At 31.4% G+C, this 21,119-nt stretch overlaps 1 protein-coding gene across 1 annotated transcript; it reads right to left on the reverse strand.

Moving 5' to 3' along the window:
- Positions 1 to 1,057: 1,057 nt before the first annotated feature.
- On the reverse strand, positions 1,058 to 2,603 carry LOC144545147 (dihydroorotate dehydrogenase). Its single transcript, XM_078293734.1, has 3 exons — positions 2,413 to 2,603; positions 2,196 to 2,267; positions 1,058 to 1,599 (listed from the first exon to the last, which is right to left on the reverse strand). Exons 1-3 carry the CDS (start codon positions 2,563 to 2,565, stop codon positions 1,210 to 1,212), a joined length of 615 nt encoding a protein of 204 aa, XP_078149860.1. The 5' UTR covers positions 2,566 to 2,603; the 3' UTR covers positions 1,058 to 1,209.
- Between the last annotated feature and the right edge of the window lie 18,516 nt (positions 2,604 to 21,119).

A 21,119-nucleotide genomic window follows, 5' to 3' on the forward strand; every position in this document is an offset into this window, starting at 1 on the left:
AGCAAAATCAAAACAGAAAGAAAAAACAAATTCAGCAAGTATTGATATATAAATCACTAAATTAGTGCATGTTCGACAAATTTAAGCTGTAATTAGGAGGATTTGTTCGGCTAAGAAAGAGTTAGACCGATATAGCTTAAATGAATAAAATATATATTATGACATGGAGGAGCTCTGAGGAATTATGCCGTAAGGAAGGGTTTTATCAGCTTAATTTTTTTTTTTCTAAGGAAGCTTAAGAAAGGTGGTTTAAACTTGTCTAAGACAACCATGTTCGGCCACAGCAAGTATTGATATACAAGAATGGGGTCAATTGACTCCATTTTTTTTTTTTTCAAAATATAGTAATAAAAATATACTTCTCTTATATAAATTATAATAAAATGCTAAGAGTACAAGAAACTGATCCCCATAATTTTTGTGAAATTTTAAACCATTGATCTCCATTCTTTAAAAAATAAATAATTTGTGTATAATTTTGAAGATTTATAGTATTTTAGAACTTTTTTAAATAAAAAAATAATCAAAAACTCATATGTAACATTTCTTATTTTATACTCTCTCTCACTCACCATTCTAATTAAATTGTTTATTTTTTACCCCATTCCATCAATTTCTGCATCCGCCCCTGATGAAGGAGTTCTAAGGAGACTAAAGCTTTGCAGCCAAACATGTACAATTGAGCTGCTCGAATCGGTCATATCTTTATTTAACGGAACGCCATAGCACAACTCAATGTGATCTATTTTTAGTATCTAACTGTAAAGGCACAAAGCTTCTTTCATGGCCGATTCATACACTAATCCTTCCCCATAGCTGTAGAAACAATTATAAATAACACTCAGTAAATGATTCTGGTACGAGTGATGGTATATAGTACTGTTACTTTGCATGTACCTGTCATGATTTTTATGCAAGAAGGTTGGAGCAGGGATCTGATACCTTATTTTTATGCAATTATAAATAACACTCAGTAAATAATTTCAGTTGTCTTGGTACCAGTACTGCTACAGATGGACAACATAGAATAGCAGTGAATTGACTGAACTTGGAGAAAAACACAGAGAACAACATATATATTAATTGTAGGTAAACATAATACCATATTACAGATGATGATTCAAATGCATAAATCTTGTTAAAACCAAAATACAACATCTGAAACCATATAGTGACCATTATAATAGTATTAGCAAAGTCATTGAGTCCCTAAGGTGAACCAAAGTAATCTTCGAACCAGAAATAATCACAATCATCAGCATATCTAAATCCGTCATAGTCATCGTCGTTGTCATTGTTGTTGAAAAAACGGTCATAGTCGATATCATCATTGGCGTAGTCCCAGGGAAAAGGATTACCCGTGGTGGTAGTAGCAGCAGCGGCGGCAGCTATAGCAGCAGCGGCGGCAGTAGCTGCCGCCGCCGCTGCCGCTGTCTCCGGAGTGCGTGTGGACAAATTAAAATTACCATCAATCAAATCCACCTTTTCAGCTTTTACGACAGTATCTAACTGTAAAGGCACGAAGCTCCTCTCGGGGCCATAAAAATGCGGGAAGTAGTTCGCACCATCGGCTGATTCATACACTAACCCTTCTCCCAGCTGTAGAAATAATTATAAGTAAACATTCAATAATCGCAACAAATAACTAGGGATGATATATATATATATATATATAGTACCCTTACACCTTGCATGTACCAGTCATGATATTTATTGATACCAGTAGGGTTACAGATGGTACCATTCCAAGTATTCAATTAGGTAACCATGCAACACCATTTAATGTGCTTTGTGCTCTTTGTTTGATTTGTGCTTTATGCCATAGTTGCAACTATTATAGGGAAAATATATTGACAGAGTAGTTTTTGCATCATGCAGTGGATGGACAGTACAGTCAAAGTAGAGCTAAATATAACTTGTGCTCTGCATAAAGCAATATCTACTCTGTCATTATCTTTATCCCAAAAACCTTGAGCATAGCGCAATTACATAAATGATGATGAAATTGAAATGGGTCAATTGGGGTAAAGATTTTATGAGAGCGGTTTTGGCTTCATGCAGTGCACGGACTATAAAATCAAAACAGCACTGCATATGATTTGTGCGCTGCATGAAGGTAAAATTGCTCTGTTAACATCTTTACCCTGAAATTGGAACGAATCCGAAGTAGAAATAAAACTTAGGAATAATAAAACCTTAGCAACATCGATTTGGAGCAAATAAAGATCTTTTCTTCCAGCAAAGAAATTTTCCAATGTCATCTTCACCTGCATCAATAAATCTAAACATTAATTCACAAATCACACCAAATAAGGATTCATTATTATTGAGCTTTGAGATTCGTGCAGAAATGATTTGAACGGACTAGATCTTCCACAGATTAAGGTCAAAGTTTGAGATATCAAGAGAGACCTGATTGAGGTCACTGAGGTGAATACAACCAGTGGTGCGATCGAGATCTCCACCATGAGTAAATCCCTTGTTTTGAAGCTCTTCCCACTCAGCTTCAGCGCTGATCCTGTAAACCCACTTCTCCTTCTTCTTCGTCTCAGATGCTTCCTCCATTTGCTTCTCTCTCACTCAAATTTTGTTCTCCTTCTTTCTATGAAGAGGAATTCATATCATTGGAGGTAACAGAAACTTTTAGTTTAGATCTGAACCGTTCGATCTGCTTTTGCAGTGACCGAATTTTGATCGGACGGTTATGATTTTGGCATAAATATTATGTTACCTCAGAGGATATGTTCTAAAGAATAAGAACAATGAGCAATTTGGAATTCAATATTATTTTTTTATCCAAAGTCGAATCACGAATCTCGAATTTGTGCACCCCTAGGAAGATCAATTATTTCTACGCTAAAATATGATCTGTATTAGAAAATTTTAAACGTATCTACAATTTAATATTTGATTTGAATCCGATATGTTTTCACCCCAATTGCTTCCAAATTCGGTGATAATTTTATATAGTTGAACATGCTTGCTCGAGTGTCAATGCTAAATAATTTAGGGTTAATTTTCTATCTATCCTCCAAAACAAGTTTTCTATTTATCCTTGTACTCTTTATTATATTTAATATATCCCTCAATTTTTATTATCTTTTTCTATTTACTCATAAAGTTAATTATTCATTAATAAAGTCTGAACCAAGTCTGAACCAAGCTCAGTTTTGATACCGTTTCTAAAAATCAGCGTTAGTTTCAGTATTCAAAATTGACAAGACTAATATATGAGATCCAACGAGTTTGGATTATTTTCTACTGTATACCTTCATTTTTATCAAGTTTTAGCAAAGATATAACGAATTGTTGTTCTTAGTGTCTGTTTTGTTTGTGCTCCTCTTCACTGATGGTATAATGTACAGCCTGTGCCTTTTGGTTGGAACCGCTCAGTCTTGTTCCAGTACTGTTGATACCAGCTGAGGTGCCAGAAATTGATTGGAATTCCTTCCTGAGGTGTAATGAGCCGTGTACGTACATCTCACTTGGACTTGTCCTTCTGCTGAGATAGCACAATACTTCCAATTTTGATAAGACATTCTCATAGCCTCAATTGATCAAATATCTCATTCTCATGTACCAGTTCATCCACTTTCTTGGCTTAATCTCTGCAAATCCTGGTGCACCTCTCCCTCTAGTCCCTACATAATATAAATTGTAGCCAGTGATATCTCGGCCCATTTAGTGCAACTAGCCCACTTACATGGGCCAACCCCTTCTCTGAGATAAATATCTTAACATATTAGTTTTGTTTTATCTTTATGCAGCGCACGGACTATAGAACCAAAACACCGATTTATATGATTATTGCGCTGCATGAAGCTAAAAATACTCTGTTAAAATCCTTAACCCTTCTCCGGCTATTCTTTCCTCTGCCTTCAGCGATTTATATAGTCTTCAATGAAGCGGGTCTGAAGTTTTCTAAAATAATTTATTTTATTTTTCTATTCTAAAAAAAGGATGACCTCGTGAGTTGATCATGACTTTTAAGTTGAGATAATGCAATATTTATGTTAAAACATTGCGAAAGCATTTTGTAGTCATGGAAATATCATGTTATACATATTTAAATATGAACAATATATATAAATCTTAATAAATAAATAGGTTTTGTGCTAGCCTATTTATATGAATCTTCCAACCCAATAATCCTTACATAAATATGAAATTTTACAAATAAACTATCACATCTATATTTTAATGTTATTTAGTTTTTTACGGTCATATAGTTAGTTAGATATAAATATATGAAATTCAAAATTGTTTCTAGATCTTTAAAATATCAGAGACAATCGATTTATGAAAACAATTATTAATTGTTAATTATAAAAACCAATCATAAAACCTAAAATGGCAACTAATTCCACATTCTCTGCAATCTACACATACGAACCGTCCACACCTTTTCCTACCACTCGCACCGAATCAATCATTTGAAGACAATCGGGGTGCGCAGGCTTTGGGATTATCTGAATTTTTCTTCTAATTTATTCAATTTTTCTTTTGATGTTTTTATTTATATTGACATTGAATCTACTATAATTATCAAATAAATTAAATGAAGTTAATAGAAAATTGTTGAAATAATAAAAAATTATGAAAAAGATGAAATTGTATAAATGTCAATAAACATTAATTACTATATAATGTATGATGTTTATTTTATTTATTTTTTATTTATTTGAAAATGTGTTTATCTATTTAATTATGAGATATATATTTATATTACTTAATAACACTTTGTGAAAAAGAGAAATAGCGTTTAGTCCTTTGGGGAAAAAAAAAACTTTGGGATGACTTATTTTTTAAACCAACATTTTGACTTGCAATAAGATTTTTTTTAGGAAACGAATCCAATTTATGGTTGTGCAAAAAAATGTTATCCTATACATCTTGAAATTTGACATAATATTATATTATGTAATATTTTGACTCTTTTAAGTGTAATATTTATGTAACATTTTGATCATATTAAGTGAAAACACATTGCGATAACCCGCTTCACAGATAAATCCCCTGCTCCACCTCTGGTTCTCTCTTCCCGCCGTCTGATCCGCACATGAACACGGTCTTTTCTCAGCCTCCTTTGTCTGTAGCTGGGTCCCCAAACTTTACACCCTAACACTGCGCCTATCTAACCAACTCCTCCATGTATGACAGTCTCTTCCAAGATTTTCAAAATAAAATAAATAAATATTCCTCCCCAGTCCCCAGTGTCCGCTCTCCGTCTCCGGTTTGCATTTTGCAGCCAGTGTGCAGTGACTACAGTCTTCCAAGTTCCAAGTGTCAACTGTCCAAGTGTCCAAGTATCGGGTTTACACTCTGCAGCAAGTGTGCAACGAGTCAACGACTTCAGTCTCCAAGTGGCAAGTGGCAAGTGGCAAGTGGCAAGTGGTCAACTGGGTTCAGGGAAACGATAAGCAACACCAGCTATGCTATGATATGCATACCCCACAATGCTACCACTCTCTCTATTAATTGATTCATGACTCCTCTTCTTACACTCTTAGATCGGACTGCTGTGACTGACTGGAAACGATTTGGCGTGAAACTTCTCCACCAGCGAATTGCCATGAAAAACATAGAGATTTGCCGAGAGTTCAATCGGAGAAAAATTAGCAATATTTTATTCCAACGATACCCTTTTTCCTATTTTGCTTTCATACCCGCCGAATTGTCTACGAAGTGAAGAAGAAGAGAAGAAGAGAAGGAATTGAAGAAAGGAGATAAGAATGAAGCAGCTATGGAATTACCCTTTTCACGCAAATATCTTTCTTGTGATTCGAGCTCCACTAAATATGCTCATGTATCAGGTTAACTTAACACCATCTCAAATGTCGATCAAATTTCAAATTGAGACACCCTTCTTTCTATTTTGCTTTTTAGTCACTTTCTCTATTCTTCAACAACCATCTCAAATGTCGATCAAATTTCATAAAATAAAAAAAAGCCAAAATGAAAAGTTAAAGTCTCTTAATCTTTATCCGATTTTCTTCATTTATTGAGTGAAAATTTCTACAAATATATAAATGGTACTTTGTTTGTGGAGTTGCAAAATCAAATTATCACAGCTGATAACTTGGTCAGATCAAGAAGATCAATATCGCTATTTATATATGCAGGTATTCCATGTTAAGTATTATTATGTTTTTTAAACTTGTTTGAGTCGTTTAATTTTTGCAAGGCTACGGTTTGCTTTTGGGAGGAAACAAAATTGACGGACCTATTACTATTACTATTACTATTAGGAAAAAACAAAACTGACGATTAAGGTGTGAAATGATAATCACCAGCATGCATTTCAGGGTGTTAACTTTTAAGGTGGAATTTGTTGGGAATCGGACATGAACAAACATGCAATTTGTTTTTATTTATTTCATTTATGCAAAGAGAAATTACTTTCCAGAGTAGAGAGAGTGGAATTGCAATTGAGAATAATATGACTCCAAGTTGATTAAATTATTGCCAATTTAAAATGAATTGGCACATGACTTGGTAGGATGTAAACCAAAGTTTCCATGGCAAGGTTTAGTTGAGCCAGAGGTGGTTTTTCTGGCATTATGAATTTGTTCGACGGCTTGAGAATGGTCTCATAATAGTCGGGTGTAGTAGAGGCAGGGTTAACATAATCAAACCGTACCAGGTATGGTACCAGATCAACAAATTTGACCAAGTTTACTGTACCAGATTATCTGGTTAATCATATATTATGTTTCTTTGGGCTTAGGCAAAACAACACAATTGATGAGGTGGATAAGCTTCAAGCTGAAGTGATAATTCTAGAAAATTTTGAAGACCCACATACATCTCTTCAACTAGAAAATTCCAATGGTGCAATTTCTGTTAACAAAAAAGTGAAGAAATCTTTGTCTAAATTGAATGTTAAGAGAAAACTTGAAGAGGCTGACACCTTCGGTTGTCGAGACAGATTGAAGCGGCAGTGCTTAAAGAGTAATGGATTCTCGGTTTGACAAAAGGTTAAATAATACTTTTGTTTTATTCAGCAAAATTGATGACAAAGAGTACGTTTTGATCGTGCAAGGATTAGTACAAGAATAGTAAATTTTGAGTTAGTGATTGAAAATAGTGCTAACCCGAGTGGTTTGAGAATAGTGCTAACTTTGAACTATTCGAGTTAGTAAAAATGTCGTTTGAACTGTATATTTGGAATAGCGATATAGAGAAATAAATAAAATAATAATTAAATTAATTTAATATTTAAATTAATGTTATATTATATTTAATATTTAAACTAATATTATGTTACATTTAAATTAATGTTTTTAATACTAATCTAATATTTTATTTAATACTAATCTAAAAATTAAACTAATATTATATAGTATTTATTCTAAATTTTTTAATATTTAAAGTAATATTATATTACATATAATATTTAAACTAATATTATATTATATTTAAACTAATATTATATTATATTTAAACTAATATTATATTATATTTAATATTATATTTAATATTATATTATATTATATTTAATATAATATTTCATTTAATACTAATCTAATTTAATTTGACATCATATTTATTTAATACTAATCTAATATTTAAACAAATATTATATTATATTCAACACTTAACATTTATGCTAATATTATATTACATTAAAATTTTAAATTAATATTATATTATATTTAATCTACATTTTATTTAATTTAATATAATTTGAAATTATGTTTATTTAATAATAATCTAATATTTAAATTAATATTATATTACATTTTATATTTAAACCATTATTTAATACTAATCTAATCTAATATTTAAACTAATATTAAATTATATTTAACATTTAAAATAATATTATATTACATTTAATATTTAAACTAATATTATATTATATTAATCTAATATTTTATTTATATTGATCTAATATTAAAACTAACTTTAATTGAGAGAAATTCAATATTTTATTAATATCACTAACCCCACTACCTCTATTCTTGCTAACCCACCATTTCTTTGGGTTAGTAGAATAGAGATGTTCTTGAGCTAATCCAATTTGCTATTTTATGTTTGGATCACCAAGGTTTGAGAATAATGGAGCTAAATCAAGAATAGCTCTATTCTTTGGTGATCCAAACACACCCAAAAGGAATTATTGAAGAAATGGAGGGCTAGTTTGCAAATTAAACAGGTACAAGTGGGTGCTGGTATTGAACCTGGTAGTGAGCATTGAATTATCCAATTACTGTCTCATAATGAATGTTCTAATTTTCTAATTCATTTGTTTGTTTTTCCCATACCCTTCTACTTTTTTTAATATATTTTTTAATATTTTTTTTTGTTTCATGTTAAAACCATGTAATCTAAACACAACTTGTTGTTGTGTCATTTTGCTTTGTATTTACTAGTACTGAGTTAGTAATACTGAGTTAGTAAATGTATTTGCTGATACCTAGTGTCACTTTGTTTTTTAATCTTTTCAAGTATATACTTTAAGGGCAAAAAAGTCACTTTTATTTAAATGATATAATTTCTCTTTTTTATGTGCACATTTCAATCAATAAATAGAGAATAAATGAATTCTTATCTATTTTTATTCCGATCATCCAAATTCAATTAGAAATCATCTCTATTGAATTGAAATCAATTGAACTCCAATACCCTCATTGTTTTTATCACACCCTTATTCTTACTAATGGAAAATGTCATTACATCATAAATTTACTAGTCATATAAATGTTTTTTTTTTTCAGATGCTGGAATTGGATGTTTAGAGAAATAATTTTGAAATAATGTAATTACTTGTTAGTTTTTCCATTTGTATGTATTTTACTAAATCTCAGATCACAGGCCATTTCTCTCTTTCTCCGATTCAGGTTAACTACAAAAGTTTGCTTATGAAGATGAACTCATATCATCTGAGGTAACAGAAATTTTTAGTTTAGATCTGGACCGTACAATCTGCATTTGGCAGATCATTTCATCTGGACTGAATTAACCGAATTCTGATTGGACGGTTCTGATTTAGACACAAATATTATTTTACCTCAGAGGATGTGATCGAAAAAATAACAGCAATGAGCAAATTGGGTTTATCCAAAGTGGAAGATATATATTATATTGTTGACCATTGTAATTAGATATATGACACATTTAGTTCCGAGTTTTTTTATTAATCGAAAATAAAATAAAAAATATCCCGAGTGGGAATTGTTTTACTAGAAAATCAAAATATAGGAAAAACGAGATTAATTATTCCGGCTCTCAAACGGTGCAAAATTTTCCGTCCAAATTAATAGTCGGCTAATCTAAATCCTTAATCATGCTAAGAAGAAAAAAAAAATTTGGACGAGATAGATTATTCCGTCTAGCACTGTAGCAGTTTTTTTTTCAGAAATTTGTTTATGATAGACGGGTTGGTTTATCTCGGCCAGTTTTTTTCCAGTTAGATCGCTAATTAGGATAAGATTAACGGGACAAAATGCTTTGTCCGTCTAATTATAATATTGAACGGGATAAACTATCATGTTTTTCCTATATTTCAATTTTTCAGCAAAACGGTCTCATTTCCTGATATTTTTTATTTTATTTTCGATTAATAAAAAAATTGGCATTAATTTAGTTCTGCTATAATATTTAATTCGTTTATATATCATTAGGATAAAAAATTACTTTATAATAAATGCGGTGCATTCTATACAATTTAATTCACACCTTTATTTCACTAATATATGATTTGTATTTGAAAATTTTAAACGGATACAAACACAATTTAACCACTTTTTGATTTGAATCCGATATGTTTCCACCCACATCCCTCTATGTTGATAATTCTAATTTTAATATTTTCTTTCATGTTGTCAATTTGACCTGCTTAATCATATATTTTGTATATAATAGCTCTCACAGGTTTGTATTTATTTAATGGAATTTTAGTATATGTAAATCTTCTTTTACTTTTATTTTTATTTTTTTATTAAGTGTTCACATTTCACATATCAAATTTGTATACTCTTTGAAGTTGTGTTTAAATTTAAGTGTTAACACGTACTGCAGAAATTGAATTATATACATAGTTTACAATTTTTATTAACATGTTTAGTCAAAATTTATAAGATCATTTTTAGTGTAAATTTAATGTTTGATATATATTATTTGAGATTTTACTTTGATTTATACAATGCAGTATTTTTAGTTTAGTTTAATTTAAAACATATTCATGTACAAATTAGAATTTAAAATATTCTAATTTTTTTACTTCAATAGTGAAGGTTGAAAAGCACAAGTCTTCCAAAATTTCTCTAGCTAATTAAATGCATTTTAAAGTTTCCTAAAATAATCCATTTTATTTTTTTATTCTTGAAAAAAAAAAGGGATGATCTCTTGAGTTCATCATGACCTTTAAGTAGAGATAATGCAACTTTTATGTTAAAGCATTGTAAAAGCATTTTGGAGTCATTCAAAATATCATGTTTATACATATTTAAATGGAATATATATATATATATATATATCATAATGATTGAATGAATATGTTGTGCTAGCATAATTATACAAATCTTTCAAACCCAATACTCACATAAATATAGAATCGTATTGTTTTACAAGTAAACTCCTACACTTATATTTTAATGTTATTTACTTTTTTACAGTCATACAACTACTTAGATATAAAATATATGAAACTCAAGAATTATTTCTCAACTTTTAAAATATCAGACAAAATCAATTAATGGAAAAAATGATTAAATGTTAATTATAAAAACCAATTGCAATTCCTATAATGCCAACTAAGCCCACATTCTCAGCAATCTCTACATTTCAACCGTCCACACGATTTCTACTCTCACCGAATCAATAATTTGAACTCAATCGGGATGCGCAAGTTTTGGGAATAATACAATTTTTTTTAATTTATTCATTTTTTCTTTTTATTTGTTTATTTATATTTACATCAAATTTACCATATTCAGTAAATAAATAAATAAGGTTCATAAAAGATAGTTAAAATAAATACAAAAATTCTGAAAAAAAATAATCAAATTGTATGTGGAAAAACATTAATTACTATATAATGTATGATTTTTATTTTTTATTTTTTTCACATAAAAATATATTTATCTATTTAACTATGAGATATATATTTATATTACTTAATAACACTTTTTGAAATAGAGAAATAATGTTTAGTCCTTTGAAAAAAAAAATACTTTGGGCTGACTTATTTTTTAAACCAACATTTTGACTTGCAGGAAGATTTTTGTTAGGAAAAAAATCCCATTTATCCATTTATGGTTGTGAAAAAAATGTTATCCTACACATCATGAAATTTGTTATAATATTATATGAAATATTTTGATGTTATTAAGTGTAATACATATGTAACATTTTGACCTTGTTAAGTGAAAACACTGTATAAATAGTATTATTTAATTATTAATACTTGTTGTAATCATTCTCAAATAAGCTTCAATTCTGGATAAAATGTATTTGATACATAGATTTTGACCTTATGTGTCAAACCTGCTCAAAATATAGAGATCAAATGAAATGCTAGTGATAAATAATTATATTTTCCTATAGTTAACCATTATAGTTCATTTGATTAGTTGTAACTTGTAAGGTACCTAGTGTTACAACCTATGTTGCATGGATACGAGTATCGTATCGAATACGATACAGATACGGCAATACGGTAATTTTTAAAAATTCTAGATACGATACGTTTATTATATATATTTTTTATTACTTTAATTTTATTATTAATTTAACATTAATATTATATAAATTATAATATAAAAAATCTGCACTAAAGTATTTTATATATGTTATATATAATAGATACTACATTTAGACAATCAAGTTGAGGTATAGCAATGGAAAAGTCACTGGTGGCTTTACCCATTAATGTAACATGAAAAAAATGGATGATCTCCTACCCCCGAATCCATGACGGACACGGGTATTAAACGAGCAGAGTATGATTTTTGAAAAAAAAAAACTGTGATGCCCGGCCCGTTGTACCCGTGTGCCCATGATGCCCGTGACCGTGTCTACCCGTGCCCGGGTTTGCCCGAACCGCCCGGCCCGGACCGTTTACCAAACACTAAAATGGAGGGAGCATCTGCAGTTGGTCCATGCGCAGCTCACAGGGGGGCAGACGTATCCCGCTCCGTATCCGAGCATTGAAGAGCTGTATCAGTGTGTGTCAAAGCGTATCGCTGACTGTATCAGGATGTTAAAGATACATCACGTCATCGGATACGGATACGGGGCCCAATATGAAGTATCCGAGTTACATAGGTTACAACCAAAGTTTTAAAAAAGCTCATCTCTCGGCCCATCTTGTGCGAATAGCCCAGTTACATGGCCCAACGCCTTCTCTGGCTATTTAGATATAGTCTGCCTTCATGGATTTAGATATAGAATCTTCAATGAAGTGGGTCTCAAGTGTTGGTGCTGACTGCTGAGTGAGTGAGTGCAGTGCTGGCTACTGCGTGATGATTTGCGATATATAACCCGCTTTACAGATATATCCCCTGCTCCGTTCTTTCCTCCCGCAGTCTGCTCCACGCATGGACCGGTCATTTATCAGCACGAATCTGATATAATAATCTGTGAGCCAAACCATGCACAAATGTATCACTAGTTAATACATTTATCCATAAGTTATCATATAATCTACATTCTTATTAATTGTAAAATATTAAACAGAGTGCACTAGTAGGTAATCACAGCAGATGAAATGCAGAACATATGTGCAATTTGAGAAAAATGAGATAAAAGGGTATAATAGTAAATTGACCCATCTTTCCGACCGAAGCCAGAACCAGGTACAGTAGAGATGCCAGTGGCTTCTAGAAGCTTTAGAGGCACTAGAAAACATCAAGTGCTTTTCCTGCATTCTTTGCAGCTTCAATTGCTCTTGCTGGTAAACATATTTGCAGGAAAGAATAGATAGCACCTGCATAAATTTACAAGGGTGAATATGATATTATGAATTTTACAGGGGTATACGTGAAATTGGCTCTAATTTAAGTTCATTTCAAGTACCATTTTTTCTTAGTAAGTGTCACCTTTTACAAAACAATTTATTTAAACAGTTCATTTTTGTTTTCAACCTTTCTTATTTCCTTTTATTGCATGATAATATTAAGGAAACAGATAAATGAAAACACAAGCAATAAAACAGAAGAAAAGACATATTTGTAAGAATTCAGTTCCAGTTAACTTTAGGTTGATACCTGGTCTGGTTAAATGAGATTTAGACAGTTCATTTTTTGTTTTTTTTTTATAAATTTTAGTTAAGTTTAGGTTGATACCTGGTCTAAAAATAGATATTCCGGTAAATAATGAGGTGAGCAAGAACTTAACCTGTAATTATTTCAAAATAATAGATTGGAATATTTCTTGAGCATTTCTTTTAAAAGATAATTAAATGCATTTTAAAGTTTTTAAAATAATATTTTTTTTTATTCTAAACAAAGGGATGATCTCATGAGTTGATAATGACCTTTAAGTTGAGATAATACAATGTTTATGTTAAAACATTGTGAAAGCATTTTGGAGTAATGGAAATATCATGTTTATACATATTTAAATTAACAATATATATATATCATAATGATTGAATGAATATGTTGTGCTAGTCTATTTATATGAATCTTGCAAATCTAATAATTCTTACATAAATATGGAGCCATATTGTTTCACAATAAACTCTTATATTTTTTAATGTTATTTAGTTTTTAAAAGTTATCAATAATCCTTACATAAATATGGAACTATATTGTTTTACAAATAAACTCTTATATTTATGTTTTAATTTTATTTCGTTTTAACAATTATACAATTAATTAGATATAAAATATATGAAATTCAAAACATTACTTCCCGACCTTTGAAATATCAGAGACAATCAATTTATGGAAAATATGATTGAATGTTAATTATAAAAACCAATGGCCGAACCATCTAAACCAACCAAGTCTACAATCTCCACTCTATCCACAACCACAGTCATTCACACCGCTCTCACCAATCTCACAGTCTCATCGAACCAATTATCCTGAACCAATCGAATTGCATAAGCTTTTAAATAATCAAAATATTGCAGTGTCAAGTTTTATAGTTAATTTTTTTTTAGTTATATTGACATTGAATTTATTATAATAAAAATAAATTAATTAAATAGAGCTCATAGAAAATGGTTGAAATAAAAAAAATTATGAAAAAAATCAAATTGTATAAATGTGGAAAAACATTAATTACTATGTAATATATGATGTTTATTTTTATATTTTTTCACATAAAAACTATTTATCTATTTAACTATGATATATATATTTAATTTTTTTTATCTGCGTATCCTCGGAGAAATCTCATATTTTGCGTGACTGACGTGTCTGGTGCCTATTCGGGGGTGACGTAGGGAGCCAGTATTATTTGAGCTTTGAGATTCGCGCATAACGTATTGCGACGGTTGAGATTTTCGAAAAAGTCACGCAAAATATGAGATATCTCATAGGATGCGAATTTCATCTCTCGGCCCGTCTTTTGCGACTAGCTCAGTTACATGGCCCAACCCCTTCTCTGGCTATTTTTTCCTCTGCCTTTTAGCCATTTATATATAGTCTTCAATGAAGCGGGTCTTAAGAGTTAGTAATGGTGCGTGCGTAATTATATTGGATAACCCGCTTCACCGATCTATCTTCTGCTCTAACTCTGGTTCGCTCTTCCCGCAGCCTGCTCCGCGCATGAACCCGGTCTTTTGTCAGCCTCATTCCTCTGTAGCTGGGTCACTCAAACTTTATATCGTAACACCGCGCCTATCTAACTAACTCCATATATTCCTCCCAGATCTTTGGCAGCCTCTGCAGATTTTAAAATAAATAAATAAATAAATAATTCCTCCCAAGTGTTTCCGTCTCCGTCTCCGTCTCTGCAGCCAGTCTGCAGCTACTACAGTCCAGTGTTGTAAAAGACGCTATTAACGGCCGTTTAATCATTAACGGTGGTCAAACCGTTACGAATATTCTTTAACAGATGCATGTTTGCGGATGAAAACAATATTAATCGGTTGTTTTTTTCAATTAATCGGCCGTTTTACCATTTAATCGTCAGTTTATTCCCATTTATTCTCATTTATTTCTGTTTATTTCAATTTATTTTCATATTGATTTTTTTTTTTTTCTGTAATAGTATGTGATAATAAGTTTTGTAAATCATGCATTGTAGTTTTATTTGTGTTTGAACATACATCGAATATTTTTAACATAACTAAATAAGTTTTTTCTTCTTACTTACTTTGAAATTGATTAATTCTTCTGTTATTTATATATCATATATTTTTCTTACTTACTGATGTAATTTTTTTTCAATTAGTACGACATGTTTATTTATAAAACTAAGTTGTTATTACAAACTAAGTTTAGTGATTTTATGTTGAAAATTTTCATTTTTTTTAAATAATATGTTATTAGTATTTGAAAAAGCTTAATTCTGAATTTATTTTTTTATTAAATAAATGTACTACCTACACATGTAAAGTGCTTATGTGTTAAGAAAAAATAAGCGTGGTGTCATGTTATAATAATCGAACTAAGTTAAATTGAGTTTATTTGATAAGTGTAATGAATTAAATAAATTATGATATATATATATATATATATATATATAGAGAGAGAGAGAGAGAGAGAGAGAGATGGGCTATGGTGCATTGCAATGCATGGAGGGGTTTGTGCATTGGACCATATATCTAAAATTCAAAATCCAAATGGCCGATCCAAACCGTTCATCTTGTTCTCCATATTAATATGTGCTTGGAGACCAAATTTTATATTTTTCTGAATTTTTTTACTATTTATTAAGTATTTTACAAAATTGTTGATCCAACGGTGGCTGCTGATTTTACTGTTTTGTTAAGCCACCGTTGGATCAACAATTTTGTAAAATACTTAATAAATAGTAAAAAAATTCAGAAAAATGTAAAATTTGGTCTCCAAGCACATATTAATATGGAGAACAAGATGAACGGTTTGGATAAGTCATTTGGATTTTGAATTTTAGATTTATGGTCCAATGCACAAACCCCTCTATGCATTGCAATGCACCATAGCCCATCTCTATATATATATAGGAATATACTAGCATGCTATGCATAGCATAGAGCCCCTTCATGCAACGCCTTGGATTTCGACTTTTCAAAATTCTAACGGTCGATCTGAACCGTTCATCTTGTTCTCCATATTAATATGTGTTTGGGAACCAAATTTTACATTTTTTGGAATTTTTTTACTATTTCTTTAGATTTATTGAAAATCGCTGTTTTCAGCAAATCTGGACCATAAAAAAACAGTGATTTTCAATAAATCTAAAGAAATAGTAAAAAAAATTCCAAAAAATGTAAAATTTGGTCTCCAAACACATATTAATATGGAGAACAAGATGAACGGTTCGGATCGACCGTTAGAATTTTGAAAAGTCGAAATCCAAGGCGTTGCATGGAGGGGCTCTATGCTATGCATAGCATGCTAGCATATTCCTATATATATATATATATATATATATATATATATATATATATATATATATATATATATATATATAGAGTACGGCTAACGCGCTTCCTCTAGCATATGAGCCGAAATGCTTCCGGTGGAAATTTGAAATTTCAAAATCAAAAAAGTCGATCTGAACCGTTCATCTTCTTCTCCATATTAATATCTGCTTGGAGACCAAATTTTACATTTTTCTGAAATTTTTTACTATTTATTAAGCCACTTTGAAAATCGCTGATCCAACGGTGGCTTAACAAAACAGTAAAACCATTGGATCAGCGATTTTCAAAGTGGCTTAATAAATAGTAAAAAATTTCAGAAAAATGTAAAATTTGGTCTCCAAGCAGATATTAATATGGAGAAGAAGATGAACGGTTCAGATCGACTTTTTGGATTTTGAAATTTCAAATTTCCACCGGAAGCATTTTGGCCCATATGCTAGAGGAAGCGCGTTAGCCGTACTCTATATATATATATATATATATATATAGAGTTGGGCTACAGTGAGTTGCGAAGTAAAGCGATTATTTTACTTCACGCTCATATTTTGTGATTTTAAACTTCAAAATGTCGATCCGAACTGCTCAACATGATCTCCATATTGAAATGTGCTTGGAAACCAAATTTTATATTTTTTGGAATTTTTCTTACTATTTATTAAGCCACTTTGAAAATCGCCGATTTCAGCGGTCCAGAAAAATTTACTGTTCACCCGAATTTTCAGATTTTCAAAGTGGCTTAATAAAAAGTAAAAAAATTTCAAAAAATATAAAATTTAGTAAAAACGCTAAATTAAAAACATTAAATTGTTCGTATAATTCCGATTAATTACTTGATATATATATATATATATATATATATATATATATATATATATATATATATATATATATATATATATATATATATATATATATATATATATATATATATATATATATATAGAGTTAGGCTACTCTGCTTTGCAAAGCAAACAGCCATCCGTGCTTTGCATTTTGATCCCTTGGATTGTCTTCAAGATTCGTGCAAAACCAATCTGATCAGATTAAAATCTTTCGCTGAAAATTAAAAGGGGGGCGGAACTGGACCCTCCAGTTCAGAGGATTTCGACCCCTCTTTCTTCCTCCCGTCCCCTCCCTTAATTTCTTTCTCACGCGACCAGCCAGGAGGCGATTTCAGCGGCAACCAGCGTCTCTCACCCGACCCAGCGGCGACCAGCGAAACTCCCGCGGCTCTCCCCTCATTCTGTCACGCGACTCACTCTCCTTCCCCCACCATGCACCTAGGGTTTCGGTGACAGCGGCGATTTGAAGCCTTGATCTGAACTCTAGACTATGTTGTAATTTTATTCTCTCTAGACTATGTTTTAATTTCAAGATGTTTTCATATGCCTTGATCTGAACTCTAATATTCTGTTATTTCAGAGGATACGGAAATTCTACAAGTTATTCTACATTGATGAAATATTCGGAAATTTACATACTGCCTTTAAACTGACTTACTTATTTCCCTTTTAAAATAAAATCAGGGGCCTTTTCCACTATATATGACTTGCATCCATAAGAATTTGAATTATTAGTTGTTGTTAAACAGATGCATGTATTGTAGAAGCTAAACTACCTTCCTGGTGCATTTTTCATAATTGTAAGGGCCTAACTGCTTATCTTTCAATATCCAGTGTGTTACCAGTTATATTGTTTATTTCAATCTAGACGATTCAAAAGCATGAGCTACAAAAATCATTCTATTTTCTACAATAGAGAATAAATGATGATAATTTGATTTCCTTCAATGTATTGAAGTTTTGGTTTTTTTATTAATTGTTAAGCTATCAGCTTAAATAATTTATGGTTTGAAAAAAGGGCATATAGGCTTATAGCTCATTGTATTTTCCTATCTAAGTTTGCTGAATATTTTTTCTCATATTTTTTTTAATGAATACAAAAACAAATGACAGGTACGAGAAAAACGTTTTCGTCTATGGGATGGAGTCATAACCTGACAGATAAAGGTGAGGAGCTATAAGAGATACAACACCAACTACCAAGTCATCCACTGGAGAAAGAGTAAGAGATTAACAACAAACAAATATGGTTGCCTGGCACCTGCTCCATGATGTCTCGACGGCTGTGCTATTGGGCAATTAAAATTTGTTGCTGCTGATTTTGTTTAGCTATTAGGTTGCTTAGGAGGCAATTTTGCTGAGGGTATTTTGGAAATTGAGTTGTACATGCATTTGTTGCTAAAACATGTGATCTGACTATCTATGTGCAATTTTTAAGAGGTTTTTTACATGTTTTCTATTAAGGTGGTACAAACTGTGTATTATGATTTTTAAGTGCATGTCAGATTGTTGTATGTTTCTCAATTGAAGAACATTAACTTTATAAGGGCATGTCAGATTCGTTTAGAAGAACATTCAACATGCTGTTTAAGCATGTTTAAACTTGTATTACGCTGTTTTTAGCATGTTGTTCCAAAAACCGTGAGCATGTTATATTAAAAACTGTTTTGTAAATTTTTACATTAAACATCCTCAAAGAACAATACACTTCAAGAACAATATGCATGATAACATAATTCAAGAACTGCTATAAGCATGTAGTAGGGCAAATTTATCATAACAGAAGGGCAATTTTATAAAAATAAGAATACATCACGATTTTGCTAAAAATAAATAAACATGTACATCACAAGTAATTAAAGAACTGTCATAAGACACATGTAATCACAAGATCCACAACACACTTGAAATAATTATTGAAATAATAATTCCATACATCATCATCTAATTAAACATCAAGCACTACAGGAAACTTTAACAACAGTATCTTCGATATCTTTTGCAGAGGGTTCGACACATCTGCATCCCTTCGTTGTTGATTCTACTTTGACTACTCTTATTGCCTAGTCAAGTAAAAAGATTGTTATCAAAAGAATATTACAATTAAACCATGCCTTTGTTCTAGCTTGAACTGTTAAATGGGCTCTAGTAATATTACCCCAACCAATTCTAAATAATGGCAATCAGAAATGTTTTTTTCTTTCGCAAGGTTCTAATACAGTGGCACGTTGAATTCCACATAAAGCTTAATTTTTTTCTAATTAAATTTGATCAATTCAAAAATCCATATGGATGAATAAAATTTATTTTTTTCTAACTAAATTTCATCAAGTCATAATAAGGGCTATCATCCATTTGTACCAACTCATATATACTGGTAACACACTGTACCAATCAAACCTTCAACCAAACCTGAAGTTTCTAATTCAACCATACTCGCAATGAAATTTGCAATGAAGTTTACAATATAACAGCATTTATGAAACCCTAAATAGGATATTTTATTTCCTATATACCATCAGAACTATAGGGCCCATTAGATTGACGTGTAGACGTGTAGACGTGTAGTGGACTAATTGATCTATAGATCTTCTTGCCTTGTCAAAACATGGGCACAAAATGAATTTCCTAAATTATCCCAAGCACACAGTAGCATACTGTCAGCCAATAGAGACAAATTTGCCAAAATATGGAAGAATAAACCTCAATTATAGACAACTGTAGAAACAATATGAATATTTACATAAACCCCAATTAAATACTATCTCCTGAAAAAAAATAGAAAGGAAAAAATCAACAAGAAAATTACCTCTTCCGATCTCTGAGGTGGCGCCGAGAGAGTAGGGTTGTGAAATAGTCAGGTTGAGGTTTCCTCTTCCGATCGGTGGCGTCGAAAGAGTAGGGCTTCAAATCGCCGCTGTCACCGAAACCCTAGGTGCATGGTGGGGGAAGGAGAGTGAGTCGCGTGACAAAAGGAGGGGAGAGCCGCGGGAGTTTCGCTGGTTGCCGCTGGGTCGGGTGAGAGACGCTGGTCGCCGCTGAAATTGCCTCCTGGCTGGTCGCGTGAGAAAGAAATTAAGGGAGGGGACGGGAGGAAGAAAGAGGGGTCGAAATCCTCTGAACTGGAGGGTCCAGTTCCGCCCCCCTTTTAATTTTCAGCGAAAGATTTTAATCTGATCAGATTGGTTTTGCACGAATCTTGAAGACAATCCAAGGGATCAAAATGCAAAGCACAGATGGCTGTTTGCTTTGCAAAGCAGAGTAGCCTAACTCTATATATATATATATATATATATATATAAATTTAATAAAAACGTTAAATTGTTCGTATAATTATGATTAATCACTTGGCGGTACCCCCATCTGTTTAACAATCGCATACCATTATTTACAACACTGCTACAATCTTCCAAGCGACAAGTGTCCAAGCGTCGAAGTGTGCAATGACTGCAGTTCCAAGTGGAAAGTGTCCAAGTGTTCAAGTGTCCGGTTTGCACTTTGCAGCCAGTGCACAGCGACTACAGCCTTTGAAGTGCCCAAGTTAGGGGTGTCAATGACACCCTTTTACCTATTTATCCGACCCGTATCGTATTCGAAAATACGGATAAGGGTAAGATTTGTTTTCCGTTAGCTAATCTGGTACGGATAAGGATAATGATTTTTTTTTTGTTATCTTATCTGTTTTAGTATAAGATAATTTAAAAAAAAATTATATATATAGATATATATTTGTACAAAGATGAGACATG

This window comes from Carex rostrata, chromosome 27 (genome assembly GCF_964058835.1).
Source record: "Carex rostrata chromosome 27, lpCarRost1.2, whole genome shotgun sequence".
NCBI lineage: Eukaryota > Viridiplantae > Streptophyta > Magnoliopsida > Poales > Cyperaceae > Carex > Carex rostrata.

Excerpts from the sequence above, each read along its gene's own strand:
- LOC144545147 (XM_078293734.1), bottom strand. The coding sequence starts at position 2,565 with ATGGAGGAAGCATCTGAGACGAAGAAGAAGGAGAAGTGGGTTTACAGG. Across the intron at positions 2,268-2,412 it reads ACCTCAGTGACCTCAATCAG|GTGAAGATGACATTGGAAAA; the intron begins GTCTCTCTTGAT and ends TTATTGATGCAG. Across the intron at positions 1,600-2,195 it reads TCCAAATCGATGTTGCTAAG|CTGGGAGAAGGGTTAGTGTA; the intron begins GTTTTATTATTC and ends TTATTTCTACAG.